General features: G+C 33.0%; 1 protein-coding gene across 1 annotated transcript in view; it reads left to right on the top strand.

Moving 5' to 3' along the window:
* Nucleotides 1–3,435: 3,435 nt before the first annotated feature.
* The window catches only part of LOC111512354 (choline/ethanolamine transporter flvcr2a-like), a 59,871-nt gene continuing 41,632 nt past the window's right edge, over nucleotides 3,436–21,674 (top strand). The window contains exons 1-2 of the mRNA XM_074175091.1: nucleotides 3,436–3,615; nucleotides 17,988–18,276. Of these exons, the coding sequence (XP_074031192.1) occupies nucleotides 18,016–18,276 (261 nt within the window). The 5' untranslated portion in view covers nucleotides 3,436–3,615; nucleotides 17,988–18,015. The remainder of the gene's footprint in view (nucleotides 3,616–17,987; nucleotides 18,277–21,674) is intronic.

The raw sequence follows: 21,674 nt of genomic DNA, 5'->3' as shown, positions 1-21,674 counted from the left end.
GAAAACTTTTCACTTGAAGACTAGTCTTCAAGTGACTATATGTGAAAAGTTTCCTTTCCTCATACATATAGTCAGTGTTTGTTGAGATTTGTTGAGTTTTTGATCAGAAATTCGGTCACAATGAAAGCGTTGTGAAAAAAGGTCGTTATCGTTGTGAAATCTATGAGTTTTCTTGCTACATATCGCTCAGATGATATTCTTTTTTCACAGTTCCATCTTGTGGCAAAAATTTTGAGTGCACAATACCGCTGTGACTATTGATATCACCCTCACTTTCGATCGACTTTCACGACCATTTTTCGGTTTCGGCTTAGTTGGGAGGTGCCGATCCTAGGCTGGTTCATTTTTGTCGAACCTAAACCTTTGTCTTACCACAGTTACAAGGCGTTTTATGAATGTGAAGTCAAAATGTTCTCGTGCTAACAGGTTTTTACTGAATTCAGGTGTTTCGGTATTAGTCCAGCGGAAACATGTTTCATACTTAAAAATCGTTCAAAATAATACGAACTTATTCGTGAGACGTAGACATTTCAGCGGCTCTCTCTCTCTCTCTCTCTCTCTCTCTCTCAGACCCAAAGGATAATTTTCCGCCATAATTTCTTTAAGTCAAGTTCATTTGGGAATGTTAATGGTCAATGGTCAGAGCGAGGCAAATGTTCCACCGCTTATGAGTGTAAAAAGTGTGCACTGTACATCTCATACATAAGTGTTTTGATACTATTTATAGTTCAATCTACAACAGTTCAATTTTTCTGATCATTGTAATCACGAGCAGACCTAATAAAATAATCTTTGAGTTGCCTCAGTGCAAATTTTGTATTTTCCATATCTGATTTTTCAAAAGTAGCTGATAAAATAAAGATATAAATTAGTGCGTACTTCGTTGAAGAAGAGTCTTCTTAGAAACTGCCCCCCTTCAATACAAAATTGGCATTTCTTTCCGATTCTTCATATTATTTTCTGGGGAAAAATATTGATGGTTAAACCTTCCCAAATAATAATAATAATAATACATTTATTGTGCATAAAAAATACATTTTAGACACAAAGGGGATCGGGTTAGCCGGAGGCTGTCTTCCACCCCTCCCATAACTGACATGTGTAATACAATATGAGATATTATAAACTAAAATAAAATACAACACAGATATCCCTCATATAGAGGGATATAACTACATACACATTTCAAAGTGGAGATTTTTCTTTTTTTATTACAATGAAGATTATGATGTAACAGAGTATCAATACATAAACAGACAATATACATATCATATTCAGATGGAGAAGATGTTTCACAATATAATAGAAAATATAATAATATAATATAATAGGAATAATAAAAACATAAATAAATAAATAAATAAATATATCAAATCTAAGTATTCATCAATTTTAATTTTAATTCTCTTTTGAAGAGGTTAAACGAATTATTAAGTAATGACAGAATATTGTTCAGGTTATAAGGAGCAAAACATGAGAAACAATCTTCAAATTTTGTAGTTAGGTGCTGAGGAACACAAAAGGAATCGGTTCTTACATTTACTGTATGAATGTCAGACCGTCTGTTTAATGAACGAAACAAGTAAAAAGGAGTTTTGGTTTTCAACAAATTATACAAGAATAAACAAGTGAAATATTTTACCATAGCTTTAACGTTCAACTCTTTCATATTCATTATGTAAGGCGTAACATGTTCTCTATACGGTATGCAACAAACGAATCGCATGCAAGTATTCTGTAAACGTTGCAATTTCATTTTATTATATTCTGGTAAGAAGTTGTAATACACCATGCAACAATAATCAGTATGAGGGTAAATTAGTGATTTGACCAATTTGAGTTTCGTGTCAGAGGAAAGTTGAAATTTAAATTTGTACAAGTTTTTTAGCTTGAAAAACGAAGTTCTACATATACTTCTCACATGGTCATCGAAAGTCAAAGTGTTATCTACAATGACACCTAAGTTTCTTGCAGAATCCACCCAATTTATTTCAGAGTTATCTAAGGCAAGCGTATGGTTTCTTTGTACATAGTGATTTGTGCTTGAGATCCTAAGCATAGGGCGACTGTTTTAGTGGGATTAATTTTCAACCCATGATTATTTGAGTAGATTGAAGTATTTTGAAGATCCTCATTTATGAATGTAATGCCATTTTCTATATCGTCGGGTTTAAAAGATAAATATAACTGAAAGTCATCTGCATATAGATGAACATGACAATTAGTTATAAAAGAAGGATAATCGAAAATAAAAATCGAGAACATAAGAGGGCCAAGAATACTCCCCTGAGGAACACCCGAACAGGTTTCCCTAAAAGAGGAGCATAACATATTTTGATCAAGTTTCACTCTCTGAGCTCGACCAGTGAGGTAACTAGACATCCAATTCAGTGTTGAATTGTCAAAGCCGATATACTTGAGTTTGGTAAATAATAAGTTGTGATTAACCAAATCGAAGGCTTTGCTTTGATCGAGTGAAACCAAGAGTGAGATATATGATTTATCCCTGGCTTTCCCAATGTCATCAATCACCTTCAAGAGAGCGGTTTGAGTTCCATGTTTCCGTCGAAACCCCGATTGTACATCAGGAAGAATTCTATGACTTTCCAAAAAATATTTTATTTGATTGGAGATAATTTTTTCAAATATTTTGGAAAAAGCAGGCAAAATATTTATTGGACGTAATTCATTGAGAGAGGAAGGCGAACTTTTTTTTGGAATGGGTATGACATTTGCCATTTTCCATATGTCGGGAAACACACCCTGATTGAGAGATTCGTTGAAGATATATTTGATTTCATTGACACAAAATCCTATTCCTATTCCTAAGGCATTGGATTTGACATCTCTAACAGCATTAAGGATGTCTTCGCATGTTATTTCAGCAAAAGAGAACTTGAATTCGTGATTCAATTTATTACTGTTATAGAAAGCGAAAGTATCATTGTTTATTGAAGTGCTACCTGAAACATTCAGGAAATAATCGTTGATTTCTTCTGGATTTTGTAGCTCCTCAGGTAAATAAGTATTTTGCTGGCCAGACTTTGTAGTAATACCCCAATTAGAAAATGTTTTCCATATCATTCTATTGTTATTTTTGTTTTTATTTAGAACGTACTGTATGTACGCTTTTTTCTCTCTTTTCAACGCATCATTGATGTAATTACGTAAATCGACATAATATTTCCTATTAGCAGGTGTTCTATTTTTCAAATATTTGGCATGGGCCCTATCTCTAATGTGCATCATTAGTTTGAGGTTGTATGTTATATAAGGAAGACTTCTATATTTTTTATTACTTGAGCAAACGGGGGCATGCTTATCAAATAAAAATAGTTTACAGTCATTACAAATATTGAACACGATAATAGTAAGATTAAACTGGTTCCATTGAAAAACTCATTTAATTATCAACCGCAACCAATGTCCTTGGGAAGAACAAAATTAACAAAATGTTACCAAATTCACAATTGAGTGTTAATTGAAAAAGAAGAAGCATTGTTTCGATACATTTATTAGTTTTTTCACCGAAATCAAAAGGAAACACAAGGTACTTGCTAATCGGATCATAATCAGAGTGGCCTCACTGGAAAATAAGATCATTTCTCAAGACAGGTATGTTGAAAAATAAGTTATTTTGTGTGTATGCTGAATATTACTTTTACCTTACTATCCGTCAAACTAGAGAAAATATTTATGTGGCGGCCTCAGAAGGTTTGCAAAAGATTCATATCATTTCAATATCGAAATGAATTTCTACAGTAACGATGACATTAGAGAATTTTTCCTGTCTTTTTTGGTGTAGGCAGTACATTGGAACATTTTTTGTATTCGAATATCCGAGTGGTGTACTGTATTATAATTGGGATGTGAGTGGTGTTTTTCGCAGAAAATCATGCATCGAATTTCTTTCGTCAACCAGAACCAGGCAAAAACGACTTTCGTCGACTTCATCGAATCCCGAAGTACACAATTTTTATGCTGGTGAAATCAATCAGTTCACTTTTTCCAATTGTGTTGCAATGGCAAAAGTGCACTGATTCAAATGACCCTCATTTCAATTAAATTGAAAGTTCAGTGTAGAATACCGGTCAAACTGAGGAAACTACAGTTGTGGTGAAGCGCGTATTGGAAATAAAGTCTTTATTATATATATATATATATATATATATATATATATATATATATATATATATATATATATATATATATATATATATATATATATTATATATATATATAGTCCTATATATATATATATATATATATATATATATATATATATATATATATATATATATATATATATATATACTGTCACCGATAAAGTCCGCATCAAACCGTTCCTCTTTTCTTCATAGATAAACCTTGCTTAATGGGAGGAGTTAAGCAGAAATAACAGTCGTCTGTATGATTGGTAGGCTCACGCCAAACCATAGGTACTGCAAAAGCCATTGCCTGGTTTTTATTTTTCAGCCACTCTCGCAATATGACGGAACAAAAATTACAACATATATGAGGAGCCCATGATTTATCTTGGTCCCCAACTTTCACACCAAAATAATGTTCATAGGCTGTCTTAACGATAGGTGTCATTTTACGTTTATGAGCCTTAAATGTTATTTCACCACATATATAGCAAAAGCTATCGACAGAATTCACACACTTTCGAGGCATTTCAGATCAGCACTTAAATTAATTTAAAAATCAACTTCACACGATAATTTCAATAGCAACCACGTGCGTACAATTGACAAACTCACATAGGTTATGTTTACTACTTAAGAACAGCTGATGAGAGGGGTGTTATGTAAACAAACATGTGTACCAACTGTTGGTGATGAAATATTTCATTTGTTGAAAACTCAATATACATATATATATATATATAATATAATGATACAAGAAAACAAGAGCTAATATATAATTTTTATGGTCACTTTCGGTTTTAACACGTGGAAATACATTAAAATCATCTAATTTCAACCCCGAAACAAAAACTTTGTTGTGTTGTGTTATTATTCTTCCCTTTACTGCACCTATACTGTAACCGTCAAATGTCAACTGGTAACTGAAGTATAAATTCTAAAATCCTAAATACATTCCCTTTTATAATCGAAATATCCGACGGTATACTTCGAATTGGATCGTTGTAGATACGCAACGCTGTGTTAAGGCATCGTATAATAGCCAGTAACAATTTAAAAGCCTATGAAATCGGTTGTTGTAATATTGCAACAATATGCATTTAATGATGCGACCAACTGCGACCCACTGACATTCAGTGTTCGTCGAATTCATTTTTTTTTATTAAAAAAGTGCATTTCTAGATCGAATTCAACAAAAAGTTACTTGAAAAAGTTGTGTCTACGGCAATTTTTTATCCATATGCCAAATTTTATGCAACTAGGATAAAGTTAACGTTTTGCTTATTTTTGACAGATTTCCCCTTTATTTTAAAAAACAGGTTCGGTTAATTGTCATCAATTCATGTATACATAACAAACTCATCATGAAAGTTCAACATTTCTGATACATTTTTACTTATACGGACATTTTTAGAGAGAAATTAAAAATTTGCTACAAAAATTTTAATTGGTGCAAAGTTTCAATCACTTGGCTATTTTCTTAAACTGAGGCAACTGAAAAAAATGCAAATAATTTCGATAGAACTATTATTATTATAAATTTTAAACAACAATAATATTATAGAAAATACAAATGGATTCAAAAAATTACTCATTGATCTAAATGAGGTTGTCAAACACTTATAGCCTACATTTCAGTATGTCATATTCAACGTGATTAAGCATCCTTACCGCCCTAGTTAGTGTTTATAAATAATCTGTGAATACTGTATATTGAGATTTTAATGTAATTTCAACTCTAGTAATTTCATTGATACTTATTGCAGTTTTTGAGTTGTGTCTGCTTTTTTCAAAATTGAAGGTACTGACGATTAAGAAAATAGCCAAGTGATTGAAAAAGTGATTGAAATTTTTATAGCACATTTTTAATTTCTCTCTAAAAATGTCCGTATAGGTAAAAATGTATTAGAAAAGTTAAACTCCATGATGAGTTTGTTATGTATACATGAATTGATGACAATTACCCGCTAATGTTTATTAGCTTTATCGAAGGCTGTAATATAAAAAGGACATAATATATATATATATATATATATATATATATATATATATATATATATATATATATATATATATGGATTAACTATAAATCGATTTAATTCGTGAGGTTGCAGTCAATAGCTGGGCTGTTACAAAGAAAACTCTTTGTTATATGTCAAGCTTTCGGTATATTTCACACCTTCGTCAGGACAACTACAATAATAAGATTATATATCTTGTAAAAAATATATAAATATGGAGAACTTACTAACGTGAGACTAAAATATAAAATGGTTCAAAAACAGATAGAAAAACATTAATAAATGACAGTTAATAAAAATTTTGTCTGACAATGTCAAGTGGGAAAATTCTGAATGATACTCGAATTACTAGATTTTTTATTTTCTTTATCATATTTCAGTAGGTACGTGTAAATTTTGCTGAGACTATCAATATCAGTTCGTTTATTCATTGAATGTTCTTCGTTATTAATATGTATCATTTCCAAAAATATTCTTTTCGTTGTATTGGTTTCTCTATCTAAAATATTTGGATTTTCAAAATTCATTTTATGATCCTCCGAATTAACATGTTCTGTTAATGCAGAACGAAATGTTAATTCTTGTGCATTGAACCATTTTATATTTTATTCTCACGTTAGTAAGTTCTCCATATTTATATATTTTTTACAAGATATATAATCTTATTATTGTAGTTGTCCTGACGAAGGTGTGAAATATACCGAAAGCTTGACATATAACAAAGAGTTTTCTTTGTAACAGCCCAGCTATTGACTGCAACCTCACGAATTAAATCGATTTATAGTTAATCCATATATATATATATATATATATATATATATATATATATATATATATATATATATATATATATATATATATATATATATATATATATATAGGCGGTTCCACTTATGTTTCGCTTGCGTTTACGCAGCTATTTTTATCAAGTACTTTCTTGGTTTTTTCTCATTTTGTCTTCAATCGAGGACCGCCTGACCGGTACTGACGATGCCCAATAGGCTGAAACAGCTGTATACCGGTGGCTCTTAAATTGAAATCAATATGGGAATGATCAAAAAGTACTAATCTATTCATCTTTTGATTTTCATGGAATTATTTTCCAGCAGCTTGACTGCATTAACCTTTCTCGATATTATATATATATATATATATATATATATATATATATATATATATATATATATATATATATATATATATATGAATATATATATATATATATATATATATATATATATATATATATATAATGTTAGCGACTGGAGAAATGTATGGTAAAATGGATTAACAGGGTCTCTCAGTCAAAAAATCAAAAATCAAACTCTGCTTTACTTTGCCAAGCTTTCGCTTCTAATGGGAAGCTTCTTCAGGGCCTATAATTTAATGATTTTTGAATATTTTCGCCTTTGAATAATATTACAAATCATACTTACAGTAAAAATGAGTGAAAAACAATAAATTGAAGATAGAATTGACATAAAAGTTAACATGTATACGATTTTTTTTGTGGGTTTGACAAATGTCATACCTTCACATAAATGTCATTTTTCAATGGGTATGATGATTTGATAATTTTTTACTGTAATGAAAGAGTTATTGATTGATACATCTTTCATTATTATTATGTTTTTGATGTAGTTCTAGTAAATTACTATATATACTGCTGAGATTATCAATGTCAGTTTTCTTATTCATACAATCAGAAGACTTATTAATTTCCACCATTTCAAGAAAAAGGCGTTTGGAAATATTTTTTTCTGTATGTAAAACTTTGATATTAGAGAAATTTGGTTTATGACCTGTTTCTATAGAGTGTTGTGATTTTGTATTGAGCTTTATATCACTTTTATGTGAAGTTATTCTATCATTAAGAATTCTAGATGTTGTTCCAATATAATTCAAGTTACAATTATACAAGAAGCTTCCCATTAGAAGCGAAAGCTTGGCAAAGTAAAGCAGAGTTTGATTTTTGATTTTTTGACTGAGAGACCCTGTTAATCCATTTTACCATATATATATATATATATATATATATATATATATATATATATATATATATATATATATATTATGTCCTTTTTATATTACAGCCTTCGATAAAGCTAATAAACATTAGCGGGTAATTGTCATCAATTCATGTATACATAACAAACTCATCATGGAGTTTAACTTTTCTAATACATTTTTACCTATACGGACATTTTTAGAGAGAAATTAAAAATGTGCTATAAAAATTTCAATCACTTTTTCAATCACTTGGCTATTTTCTTAATCGTCAGTACCTTCAATTTTGAAAAAAGCAGACACAACTCAAAAACTGCAATAAGTATCAATGAAATTACTAGAGTTGAAATTACATTAAAATCTCAATATACAGTATTCACAGATTATTTATAAACACTAACTAGGGCGGTAAGGATGCTTAATCACGTTGAATATGACATACTGAAATGTAGGCTATAAGTGTTTGACAACCTCATTTAGATCAATGAGTAATTTTTTGTATCCATTTGTATTTTCTATAATATTATTGTTGTTTGAAATTTATAATAATAATAGTTCTATCGAAATTATTTGCATTTTTTTCAGTTGCCTCAGTTTAAGAAAATAGCCAAGTGATTGAAACTTTGCACCAATTAAAATTTTTGTAGCAAATTTTTAATTTCTCTCTAAAAATGTCCGTATAAGTAAAAATGTATCAGAAAAGTTGAACTTTCATGATGAGTTTGTTATGTATACATGAATTGATGACAATTAACCGAACCTGTTTTTTAAAATAAAGGGGAAATCTGTCAAAAATAAGCAAAACGTTAACTTTATCCTAGTTGCATAAAATTTGGCATATGGATAAAAAATTGCCGTAGACACAACTTTTTCAAGTAACTTTTTGTTAAATTCGATCTAGAAATGCACTTTTTTAATAAAAAAAAATGAATTCGACGAACACTGAATGTCAGTGGGTCGCAGTTGGTCGCATCATTAAATGCATATTGTTGCAATATTACAACAACCGATTTCATAGGCTTTTAAATTGTTACTGGCTATTATACGATGCCTTAACACAGCGTTGCGTATCTACAACGATCCAATTCGAAGTATACCGTCGGATATTTCGATTATAAAAGGGAAAGTATTTAGGATTTTAGAATTTATACTTCAGTTACCAGTTGACATTTGACGGTTACAGTATAGGTGCAGTAAAGGGAAGAATAATAACACAACACAACAAAGTTTTTGTTTCGGGGTTGAAATTAGATGATTTTAATGTATTTCCACGTGTTAAAACCGAAAGTGACCATAAAAATTATATATTAGCTCTTGTTTTCTTGTATCATTATATTATATATATATATATATGTATATTGAGTTTTCAACAAATGAAATATTTCATCACCAACAGTTGGTACACATGTTTGTTTACATAACACCCCTCTCATCAGCTGTTCTTAAGTAGTAAACATAACCTATGTGAGTTTGTCAATTGTACGCACGTGGTTGCTATTGAAATTATCGTGTGAAGTTGATTTTTAAATTAATTTAAGTGCTGATCTGAAATGCCTCGAAAGTGTGTGAATTCTGTCGATAGCTTTTGCTATATATGTGGTGAAATAACATTTAAGGCTCATAAACGTAAAATGACACCTATCGTTAAGACAGCCTATGAACATTATTTTGGTGTGAAAGTTGGGGACCAAGATAAATCATGGGCTCCTCATATATGTTGTAATTTTTGTTCCGTCATATTGCGAGAGTGGCTGAAAAATAAAAACCAGGCAATGGCTTTTGCAGTACCTATGGTTTGGCGTGAGCCTACCAATCATACAGACGACTGTTATTTCTGCTTAACTCCTCCCATTAAGCAAGGTTTATCTATGAAGAAAAGAGGAACGGTTAAATACCCTAATCTCCCATCTGCTCTTCGGCTTGTACCACACTCAGACAATTTGCCAGTCCCTTCTCCACCCCAAAACTATGAAATTTTAGAGGAAGGTGATGAAGACTGTTTAGAAGGAGCAACCCATCCTTCTACATCCTATGACCCTGATTTTGAGGTAAGCGATAGGTCTAGTGATCCGCACAGAATTAGTCAAGCAGAGTTGAGTGACCTTATAAGAGATCTTCGCTTGTCTAAGAAAAAGGCTGAGCTGTTAGGGTCAAGACTACAACAGTGGAATCTTCTAAAACATGATGTGAAAATATCTCATCTGTGGTGATCTGAAAGTCATTGCTATACTCCTAGGAATGCAATTAGGGTTCACCAAGTACTGTTGTTTTTTGTGTCTGTGGGACAGTCGGGATAGAAAATCTCACTATAAAAAAATGAACTGGCCTACACGAGACCTAAACCCTAATGAGAAAAATGTAGTTTACGAGCCTCTTGTAGATCCTAAGGATGTTCTCCTTCCCCCATTACATATTAAGTTGGGACAATACGCGCTTCACCACAACTGTAGTTTCCTCAGTTTGACCGGTATTCTACACTGAACTTTCAATTTAATTGAAATGAGGGTCATTTGAATCAGTGCACTTTTGCCATTGCAACACAATTGGAAAAAGTGAACTGATTGATTTCACCAGCATAAAAATTGTGTACTTCGGGATTCGATGAAGTCGACGAAAGTCGTTTTTGCCTGGTTCTGGTTGACGAAAGAAATTCGATGCATGATTTTCTGCGAAAAACACCACTCACATCCCAATTATAATACAGTACACCACTCGGATATTCGAATACAAAAAATGTTCCAATGTACTGCCTACACCAAAAAAGACAGGAAAAATTCTCTAATGTCATCGTTACTGTAGAAATTCATTTCGATATTGAAATGATATGAATCTTTTGCAAACCTTCTGAGGCCGCCACATAAATATTTTCTCTAGTTTGACGGATAGTAAGGTAAAAGTAATATTCAGCATACACACAAAATAACTTATTTTTCAACATACCTGTCTTGAGAAATGATCTTATTTTCCAGTGAGGCCACTCTGATTATGATCCGATTAGCAAGTACCTTGTGTTTCCTTTTGATTTCGGTGAAAAAACTAATAAATGTATCGAAACAATGCTTCTTCTTTTTCAATTAACACTCAATTGTGAATTTGGTAACATTTTGTTAATTTTGTTCTTCCCAAGGACATTGGTTGCGGTTGATAATTAAATGAGTTTTTCAATGGAACCAGTTTAATCTTACTATTATCGTGTTCAATATTTGTAATGACTGTAAACTATTTTTATTTGATAAGCATGCCCCCGTTTGCTCAAGTAATAAAAAATATAGAAGTCTTCCTTATATAACATACAACCTCAAACTAATGATGCACATTAGAGATAGGGCCCATGCCAAATATTTGAAAAATAGAACACCTGCTAATAGGAAATATTATGTCGATTTACGTAATTACATCAATGATGCGTTGAAAAGAGAGAAAAAAGCGTACATACAGTACGTTCTAAATAAAAACAAAAATAACAATAGAATGATATGGAAAACATTTTCTAATTGGGGTATTACTACAAAGTCTGGCCAGCAAAATACTTATTTACCTGAGGAGCTACAAAATCCAGAAGAAATCAACGATTATTTCCTGAATGTTTCAGGTAGCACTTCAATAAACAATGATACTTTCGCTTTCTATAACAGTAATAAATTGAATCACGAATTCAAGTTCTCTTTTGCTGAAATAACATGCGAAGACATCCTTATTGCTGTTAGAGATGTCAAATCCAATGCCTTAGGAATAGATAACATAAATATTAGGATGATTTCTCTTGTTATTCCTTTTTGTGTCAATGAAATCAAATATATCTTCAACGAATCTCTCAATCAGGGTGTGTTTCCCGACATATGGAAAATGGCAAATGTCATACCCATTCCAAAAAAAAGTTCGCCACATTGGGAAAGCCAGGGATAAATCATATATCTCACTCTTGGTTTCACTCGATCAAAGCAAAGCCTTCGATTTGGTTAATCACAACTTATTATTTACCAAACTCAAGTATATCGGCTTTGACAATTCAACACTGAATTGGATGTCTAGTTACCTCACTGGTCGAGCTCAGAGAGTGAAACTTGGATCAAAATATGTTATGCTCCTCTTTTAGGGAAACCTGTTCGGGTGTTCCTCAGGGGAGTATTCTTGGCCCTCTTATGTTCTCGATTTTTATTTTCGATTATCCTTCTTTTATAACTAATTGTCATGTTCATCTATATGCAGATGACTTTCAGTTATATTTATCTTTTAAACCCGACGATATAGAAAATGGCATTACATTCATAAATGAGGATCTTCAAAATACTTCAATCTACTCAAATAATCATAGGTTGAAAATTAATCCCACTAAAACAGTCGCCCTATGCTTAGGATCTCAAGCACAAATCACTATGTACAAAGAAACCATACGCTTGCCTTAGATAACTCTGAAATAAATTGGGTGGATTCTGCAAGAAACTTAGGTGTCATTGTAGATAACACTTTGACTTTCGATGACCATGTGAGAAGTATATGTAGAACTTCGTTTTTCAAGCTAAAAAACTTGTACAAATTTAAATTTCAACTTTCCTCTGACACGAAACTCAAATTGGTCAAATCACTAATTTACCCTCATACTGATTATTGTTGCATGGTGTATTACAACTTCTTACCAGAATATAATAAAATGAAATTGCAACGTTTACAGAATACTTGCATGCGATTCGTTTGTTGCATACCGTATAGAGAACATGTTACGCCTTACATAATGAATATGAAAGAGTTGAACGTTAAAGCTATGGTAAAATATTTCACTTGTTTATTCTTGTATAATTTGTTGAAAACCAAAACTCCTTTTTACTTGTTTCGTTCATTAAACAGACGGTCTGACATTCATACAGTAAATGTAAGAACCGATTCCTTCTGTGTTCCTCTGCACCTAACTACAAAATTTGAAGATTGTTTCTCATGTTTTGCTCCTTATAACCTGAACAATATTCTGTCATTACTTAATAATTCGTTTAACCTCTTCAAAAGAGAATTAAAATTAAAATTGATGAATACTTAGATTTGATATATTTATTTATTTATTTATTTATGTTTTTATTATTCCTATTATATTATATTATTATATTTTCTATTATATTGTGAAACATCTTCTCTATCTGAATATGATATGTATATTGTCTGTTTATGTATTGATACTCTGTTACATCATAATCTTCATTGTAATAAAAAAAGAAAAATCTCCACTTTGAAATGTGTATGTAGTTATATCCCTCTATATGAGGGATATCTGTGTTGTATTTGTATTTTATTTTAGTTTATAATATCTCATATTGTATTACACATGTCAGTTATGGGAAGGGTGGAAGACAGCCGCCGGCTAACCCGATCCCCTTTGTGTCTAAAATGTATTTTTATGCACAATAAATGTATTATTATTATTATTTGGGAAGGTTCAACCATCAATATTTTTCCCCAGAAAATAATATGAAGAATCGGATAAACGTAAAATGACGCCTATCGTTAAGACAGCCTATGAACATTATTTTGGTGTGAAAGTTGGGGACCAAGATAAATCATGGGCTCCTCATATATGTTGTAATTTTTGTTCCGTCATATTGCGAGAGTGGCTGAAAAATAAAAAGCAGGCAATGGCTTTTGCAGTACCTATGGTTTGGCGTGAGCCTACCAATCATACAGACGACTGTTATTTCTGCTTAACTCCTCCCATTAAGCAAGGTTTATCTATGAAGAAAAGAGGAACGGTTAAATACCCTAATCTCCCATCTGCTCTTCGGCTTGTACCACACTCAGACAATTTGCCAGTCCCTTCTCCACCCCAAAACTATGAAATTTTAGAGGAAGGTGATGAAGACTGTTTAGAAGGAGCAACCCATCCTTCTACATCCTATGACCCTGATTTTGAGGTAAGCGATAGGTCTAGTGATCCGCACAGAATTAGTCAAGCAGAGTTGAGTGACCTTATAAGAGATCTTCGCTTGTCTAAGAAAAAGGCTGAGCTGTTAGGGTCAAGACTACAACAGTGGAATCTTCTAAAACATGATGTGAAAATATCTCATCTGTGGTGATCTGAAAGTCATTGCTATACTCCTAGGAATGCAATTAGGGTTCACCAAGTACTGTTGTTTTTTGTGTCTGTGGGACAGTCGGGATAGAAAATCTCACTATAAAAAAATGAACTGGCCTACACGAGACCTAAACCCTAATGAGAAAAATGTAGTTTACGAGCCTCTTGTAGATCCTAAGGATGTTCTCCTTCCCCCATTACATATTAAGTTGGGACTAATGAAAAACTTTGTGAAGGCCATGGACCAGGAAGGACAAGCTTTTAAGTACTTGAGAGCAAAGTTTCCCAGGTTGAGTGATGCTAAAGTCAAGGAAGGCATCTTTATTGGGCCTCAAATCCGTGAAATCGTAAATGATCCTGCTTTTGACATGATTTTAACAGGAAATGAAAAAAGAGCCTGGGAAGCCTTTAAGGGGGTTGTACATGAGTTTTTAGGTAACAAAAGAGTAACTTCACAGCATTGGTTAAAGAGCTTCTTCAAGCTTACCACCAACTTGGATGCAACATGTCCTTAAAAATTCATTTTCTTCACTCTCATCTTAATTTCTTCCCACAAAACTGTGGAGCTGTGAGTGACGAACATGGAGAAAGATTCCATCAAGACATTGCCTTAATGGAACAGAGATATCAGGGCCGTTGGAATGAAGCAATGCTTGCAGACTACTGCTGGTCTGTGTGTAGGGATGCTCCAGAAGTGTTTTATAAAAGACAAGCTAAACGACACCGATCTTACAATGAATCGGATGGACTTAATTGAAATTTGGTGGTACAAACTTCTTTTATTTGTCAAAACACTAAGAATAATGGTTTTTTTTATTAATTTTGTACTTAAAATATTCTAAAAGAAACATAACAATATTGTTTTATGTACTTTCACTTTTCACGTATAGTATAACTACTCTTTAAGATTAAGTACTGTGTATCTCAAAAACCAGAGCTAATAAAAATTTTTCATTGGTATTTTCGTTTTTATCACCCCAAAATTAGTAGAAATTGACTAATTTAGTGTAGGAAACATTCAAAAAATATTTTTTTGTTGTGTTGTGTAATAGTGCTTTTGAAGAAAACTTCATAAGAAAAATTGTGTTCTTGTGCAATAAGGTATGTACTTTTGATATAATTTCATGAGGAATGTCAAATATAATATATTGATAGTGATAATTGATTATGAATTGTTGTTGCAGAATTGCAACACTGTGCATTGAGAGGTAAAACTTTCATAATAAGCATGGATTGGAGAAAACCGCTTACTGACGAAGAATTGGCTGATATTTGGGAGAATTGCTCAGACAGCGAGGATGGCTTGGACTTTTCGGATACAGATAGTGTTGCTGACCCAGATTATGCACCAAGTGAGACAGACATAATAAATGCACTTGTAGATCAAAACGAAGATATTAAAGAAGCATTATCCCAGGAGCCTTCCAATGAGATGAAGGAAGAATTTGTACCAGAAGATCAAAATCAATCTGTCCTGCAGCATTCGGTGGATGAGTCGGTAAAAAAAAGGTTGCAAAAGCGAAAAGTGGTTTGGAGACATCGAAATATTCATTTGAACGATCTGCAATTGGCATTTCATGGGGAAACTGAACTCCCACCTGCAGTTATGGCTTTGGAAACCCCACAATAGAAAATACTTTGGAACAGACCAATCTATTCGCTATTCAAACAAATCCGAATAATTCACAACTGTTTACTGTAACAGACATAAAGCAGTTCATGGGTATTTGCTTCTATACTTCAATAGTTCATTTGCCTAGTGTGAGATCTTATTGGAGCAGTGAGATAGGCTATGATCTTGTGAGAAATGTAATGCCTCTGAACAAATTCGAAAAGATCAGACGTTTTATACATATCAACGATAACTCTAAACATGTCCCACGTAATACTCCAGGACATGACAGATTACATAAGCTTCGCTCAGTAGTTGATCATCTGAATGAGAAGTTTATCAGCATTCCACTAGAACCTACTCTTTCAGTAGATGAACAAATGTGTGCCACAAAAGTAAGGCATTACATGAAGCAATATATGCCCATGAAACCCCACAAAAGGGGTTTCAAATTATTCGTACTTGCTGGTATTTCTGGATTTGCATATCGTTTTGAAGTATATTCAGGTCAAGAAAATTTAGGAAATAGACCTGCTAATGAACCAGATATTGGGGTGCTAATATTGTTGTTCGGTTGTCCCGGGTCATACCTAATATGAAAAACTATAGATTGTATTGTGACAATTATTACACGTTATTAGAACTAATGCTTTATCTTGCAAAAAGAGGTATATTATCTCTTGGAACAATCGGACGTAATCGAATTCCAGATTGTAAATTACCAACAGAAAATGACCTGAAAAAGAAAGAACGTGGCACCTCCGATGAGTACGTAGCCACTATAGAGGATACTGAAGTGTCATCCCTGATATGGAGAGATAACAAATGTGTGACACTCCTCTCAATATATGCTGGTGTATATCCTATAAAAAGTGTTCAACGATATGATAAGAAGAAAGGGGGAAATGTGAATGTAGAATGCCCTTATGTCATTCAAGAATACAATCGACATATGGGTGGAGTGGATTTAATGGATAGTTTCATAGGATGCTACATGATCAAGTTAAAAAGTAGAAAATGGTACCTACGAATATTCTATCATTTACTTGATTTGTGTATGGTAAACGCATGGCTACTATATAAGCGAGTCTTGACTTCACACGGAAAACAGAAAGCAATATTACCACAGTCGAAATTCAGAAGCTAAGTGGCAAATTGTTTGTGTATGGCTGTATCTAAAAATACCACCACACGAGGTAGACCAAGTCATAGTCTGGAAGAAAATATTGAAGCTAAACGGGACAAAGGCAATGCACAACATATTCTTCCAAAAGATGTACGAACTGATCAAGTTGGACACTGGCCAATCCATGTTTCAATAAAAAAAATAATTGTTTCAGACAATTTCACCATTGAGAAACTTTTATGAATTTGTGTACAATGTTGCATTTCTGCAACAACGACAAATGTTGAAAATATTAAAAAAATATGCAAATAGAATTTTCTTCGTTATTTTTCCCTTGTTTCTTTGATCATTTTATAATGAAAAATATTTTTTTTAATCGAAAATAAAAAATCATGCATTTAAGGGTAAGTTAATTTTGAAGCACAAACAAGTGTCGAAGTTGAATTTCATTGAAACTTTTCGAAAAAAAAGTTTCCCACATGGTGCGCACTTTAATGGTGACACTGTATATTATGATTCTTATATATTCAGAAATGATTATTGAATAACAAAATTAGTTAGCTCCCCAATGATTTTATCAAAGTGGAACTGCTGGAAGGTAGGTTTACTATATCGTTTACTTGAACTGTACCTCGTACGTTTGTCATTGAAACAATGTCTAAACTAGGTGGTCTGTGTAAAAGACCTTTCTGCAGCATATAAGAAGGTTAAACATTTTAATATTCTTTGGGGGTACTAAAAAATACACGTAGTTTCGGGTGTGGAAGGGGGGTTAGTCTTGTATCACCAAGGGGTAGGGGGGTTAATGAATGCTAAAAAACATCACATGATTCATGGACGATCCCTTAGTGATATGTAGTGTCGAAATAATGCAAACATGTTTGTATTCCCAGTATTCGAATTCGTGTACGCTTCATCAATACGTAATAACTAATAATTAATACTGTAGATAATGATTTTCTAATTGTCCAAGTAACAACCAGTCACTGGTTCTTAATGTCTTTTTTCATTGCAGACATTTTTGTGAAGAACTCAAATAAAAAATGAACGGAGATAATCCCGAAGTGAAGTCACTACCTGAAGTTAAAAAAATCAAAGTGTACGGTACCAGATGGGTGGTTCTCGCTATTTTTGTGATGTATTCTGCTTCCAACGCTTTCCATTGGACGATGTTTTCCATCATTGCCGATGTGATTACTGAATATTATGGAATTTCAATGGCTTGGGTCGACTGGACGACAATGATTTACTTTTTGTTGTATATTCCGTTTGTTTTTCCTGCCAGCTATCTTTTGGAAAAGTTGGTAAGTGTTTTCCTGCTCAATAACAAAAAAGGTTATTTCAAAAGTTTTGTCCATTTCAATATGATGTGTTTTTGTAACTGAATATCTCAATAAATATTCATTCTACTGTGTCGTATATACTGATCGATAGAGGGCGTTCCAACGAAAACTTGACCCACCGTAAGTCAGCAACTACTCCCCTATCTTGTTCCTCTATTACTTCTGTAATTTTTGTCGAAAGTGGTTCATTCGTTATCGAGAAATTAAATGTTGAACGTTTTATTTATGAAAAAACAAAACATTCGCTGTCACTCATTTTATTGAGAAAATCAACAATAGTAATATCAAGGCAATACAATCAAAGGATGAAGTGTTCAAAATAACCTTCATCTAGTTCCAAATAATACAGTCTATTTTCGAAAGCGTTCCTTACATTATTGAAGATGTCCTGAGTCAGGAATCGGAATTCCCGAACAATTCTCTGTAGCAGGTCTTCTAGATTTGTAGAATTAATTTGATAAGTAGTAAACGTATCGAAATGGAGGACGCTGTTAGTTTTTTCTGCACTGCTATTTTTTGTTTAATCTAGTTGTCGCAGAACAAAGAGTAGATAGTTGGCCACTGTCACTTCTTCACGAATTATTATTCCGTCATCCGGGTTCACTGTGTTCCAACATGGTTTATTCTACTGAAGAAAAAATAGAAATTGTTGCAACCTATTATTGAAATAATGAATGTGCTAAAGCTGCTGCAAATATTCATAGTACGAATCATTTAGACCACAACGTTAAACACATAATGGACAAGTTTCGAACTTCAAGTTCTGTTCAGAACAGAAAACATAAAGTATCCCGTCCTGTCAGAAATGACGGAGTTGAAGTTGCAGTTTTGGGACATGCACAAAAGGATATTATCGACAATTTATCAGACAAGTAGTTCAGGAATTCAACGAAGATGATCCTGATCGTCGACTTCAGTTTTGTGAGGTGTTCAGCGAGACATTGACCAATAACCCAAACCTATTATACAATAGGTTTGGGTTATTGGTAAATTCAGACGAAAGTTCTTTCATGTTGAATGACGAAGTGAATAGACATAATTGTCATTACTGGAGCTTTGTATATCCTCATTTGCTGATGGAAACACATTTACAAACTCCACAAAAATTGCATGTTTGGGCCGGCATTTTTGGTAATCATATTGTTGGACCATTCTTCATTGAAGGTAATCTCAATGGAGACACATACTTAAATCTATTACCAGACTGTGTAGATCCTATGATTATACAAATTTTAGAAAATTATGACAATTTAGAAGAAAATGAAATGACATACCAGCAGGATGGTGCTCACCTACATTTTGATGTTCGAGTGAGAGAGTTTTTGGACGAACGCTTTCCAATGCGTTGGATCGGCAGAAGGGGTCCAGTGGAGTGACCAGCTAGATCACCTGATATCACACCGATTGACTTCTCTCTATGGGGATATTCGAAGTCGAAAGTGTACTCCACTGAGCCTACAGATCTAGAAGAGTTGCGACAGATAATTTTTCGGGAATGCTGATTGTTGACTCCGGAACGGTTTCGAGAGTAGATTGTATTATTGTATGGAACTAGGTGGAGGTCAGTTTGAACAATTTATCCGTTGATTTTGTTTTCATTGATATTATTTTTTTCGATTCTCTCACTGAAATGAACGATAGCGAATTTTCTGTTTTTTCTTAAATAAAACGTTCAACATTCAATTTCTAAATAATCAATTTCGAAAAAAATTACAGAGGTGATAGAACAGAAAGCCTTCCAAATGATGTATCACTCGGTCCCCAATGCCATTCAAAAAATAGGGAGGGGAGTTGCTGACCGCAGGGGGGCGCAGTTTCGGGAATGATTTCCATATCAGAGTTAGTCCCTCGTCCTCAAATCCTCGTCAGCCTCAGTAGCAGCCACACTGGTCCAATCCTGCTTTACGACAACGCTCATCCGTACGTTTCAAAAATCACCGTCCTTAATATAGACGAATTGAACGTAGAAGTTCTACCTCACTCATTGTCAGGCGCTTCAATAACTTTCTCACTGGTAAAACCATCGAATCCTGTGCACCCAAATTTTATGCTGACAGAATTATCGACTCGCGGTATGTTGGTAAAATTGCACGGATTCGAATGGCGCTCATTTCGATCATTGAATAAGTATTCACTGATATATTATAGTTTTAAGTAAAATAAAAACTGACTAAACATTTAAAACAACTCAATACATTTGAATTGAAGGGGTTATATTTTTAGGAGTGATTAATTTTTGGGAAAGAAAGGTTTTGGCGAAACATCAGTGTATACCAGTGAGGGTGACAGTGTTCCATGTGAGTGCAATTTATTACCATTAATTCAAAGTAGAACTCGTGTGAATGATATCTGAATTTTATTCCACAATGAATGTTTGAAATACAAACTGAGTAGAGAAAAGTATCTTCTGTATAATTCAATGTTCATATAAAAGTATTTGTTTCGAAAGAATTTTTTTTCTTTCGTGTAATTCAATGTTTATATGAAAGTAGCTGTTTCAGGAGGACTTTCTTTCAGTTTGTGTCTGAAAGTTACTTCTTTGCATGATCTACACATCCATGTATAGAGTTACTTATTTTCAAATTGATTACTTCCTTCCTTTCTTTGGAAGATTCTCTCATCCCTTTTTTTGTATCAGATGGAGAAGTAGAAAGCCAAAACCTTTTTTTTCAAAAAAAAAAACTCAATACAATTTCGTACAAACTTATTCAGGTAATTAGGAAAATGCATATTTTGATTTTGCAAACATTCATCACTTTCACTGTACTAGACAGTAGTATCTAGTATATATCTACTGGAAATAACCTATCGGAAATATAAAACACTTTTGAAGGTGCTTCTTATTCGTCTGGCAGAAGGACCCCACAGAAATCAATAGAGTGATCTTATGTAGACCCGTTTCGGAAGCGGGTTTTATCCCTCATCAGTGCAGGTCAGATTCAACTCGGTCTCCACCATATTATGATTGTTGAAGTACCTCAGGGTTCATTTTTGAGCATGTTAAGAAGTATTGCTACCGTAAATGTTAAAAACTCTATTATCTTCCTGATGACAGGTTCGTTCACACCCCAACAGCATTTGAGGATCTATACCATCGGATCATCAATTCTGAAAAACCGTCTATATACAGGGTGTTTATTAAACATGTGGCAAACATTCAAGGGACTATTTCTTGGACTATTGTGAGGATATTTTATCTCTCGATGATTTTTGATAGGGCGCTTTGTTTCGAAGATACAGAGCGAAAAAAATTTCAACAATTATAACACAGGTCTGCGATGAAAAAATTTTAGGATATTTAACAAGCGACTTTAACAGTATTTTGTGTACCAATTACGAAAAAAAATACTAAAAAAATT

Source organism: Leptinotarsa decemlineata, unplaced genomic scaffold (genome assembly GCF_025532065.1).
Source record: "Leptinotarsa decemlineata unplaced genomic scaffold, Ldec_3_MD MMD2_tig00000882_RagTag_RagTag, whole genome shotgun sequence".
In the NCBI taxonomy this organism is placed as follows: Eukaryota; Metazoa; Arthropoda; class Insecta; order Coleoptera; family Chrysomelidae; genus Leptinotarsa; species Leptinotarsa decemlineata.
The sequence above is the reverse complement of the archived record's forward strand: the minus strand, read 5'-3'. Positions and strand labels throughout refer to the sequence as shown.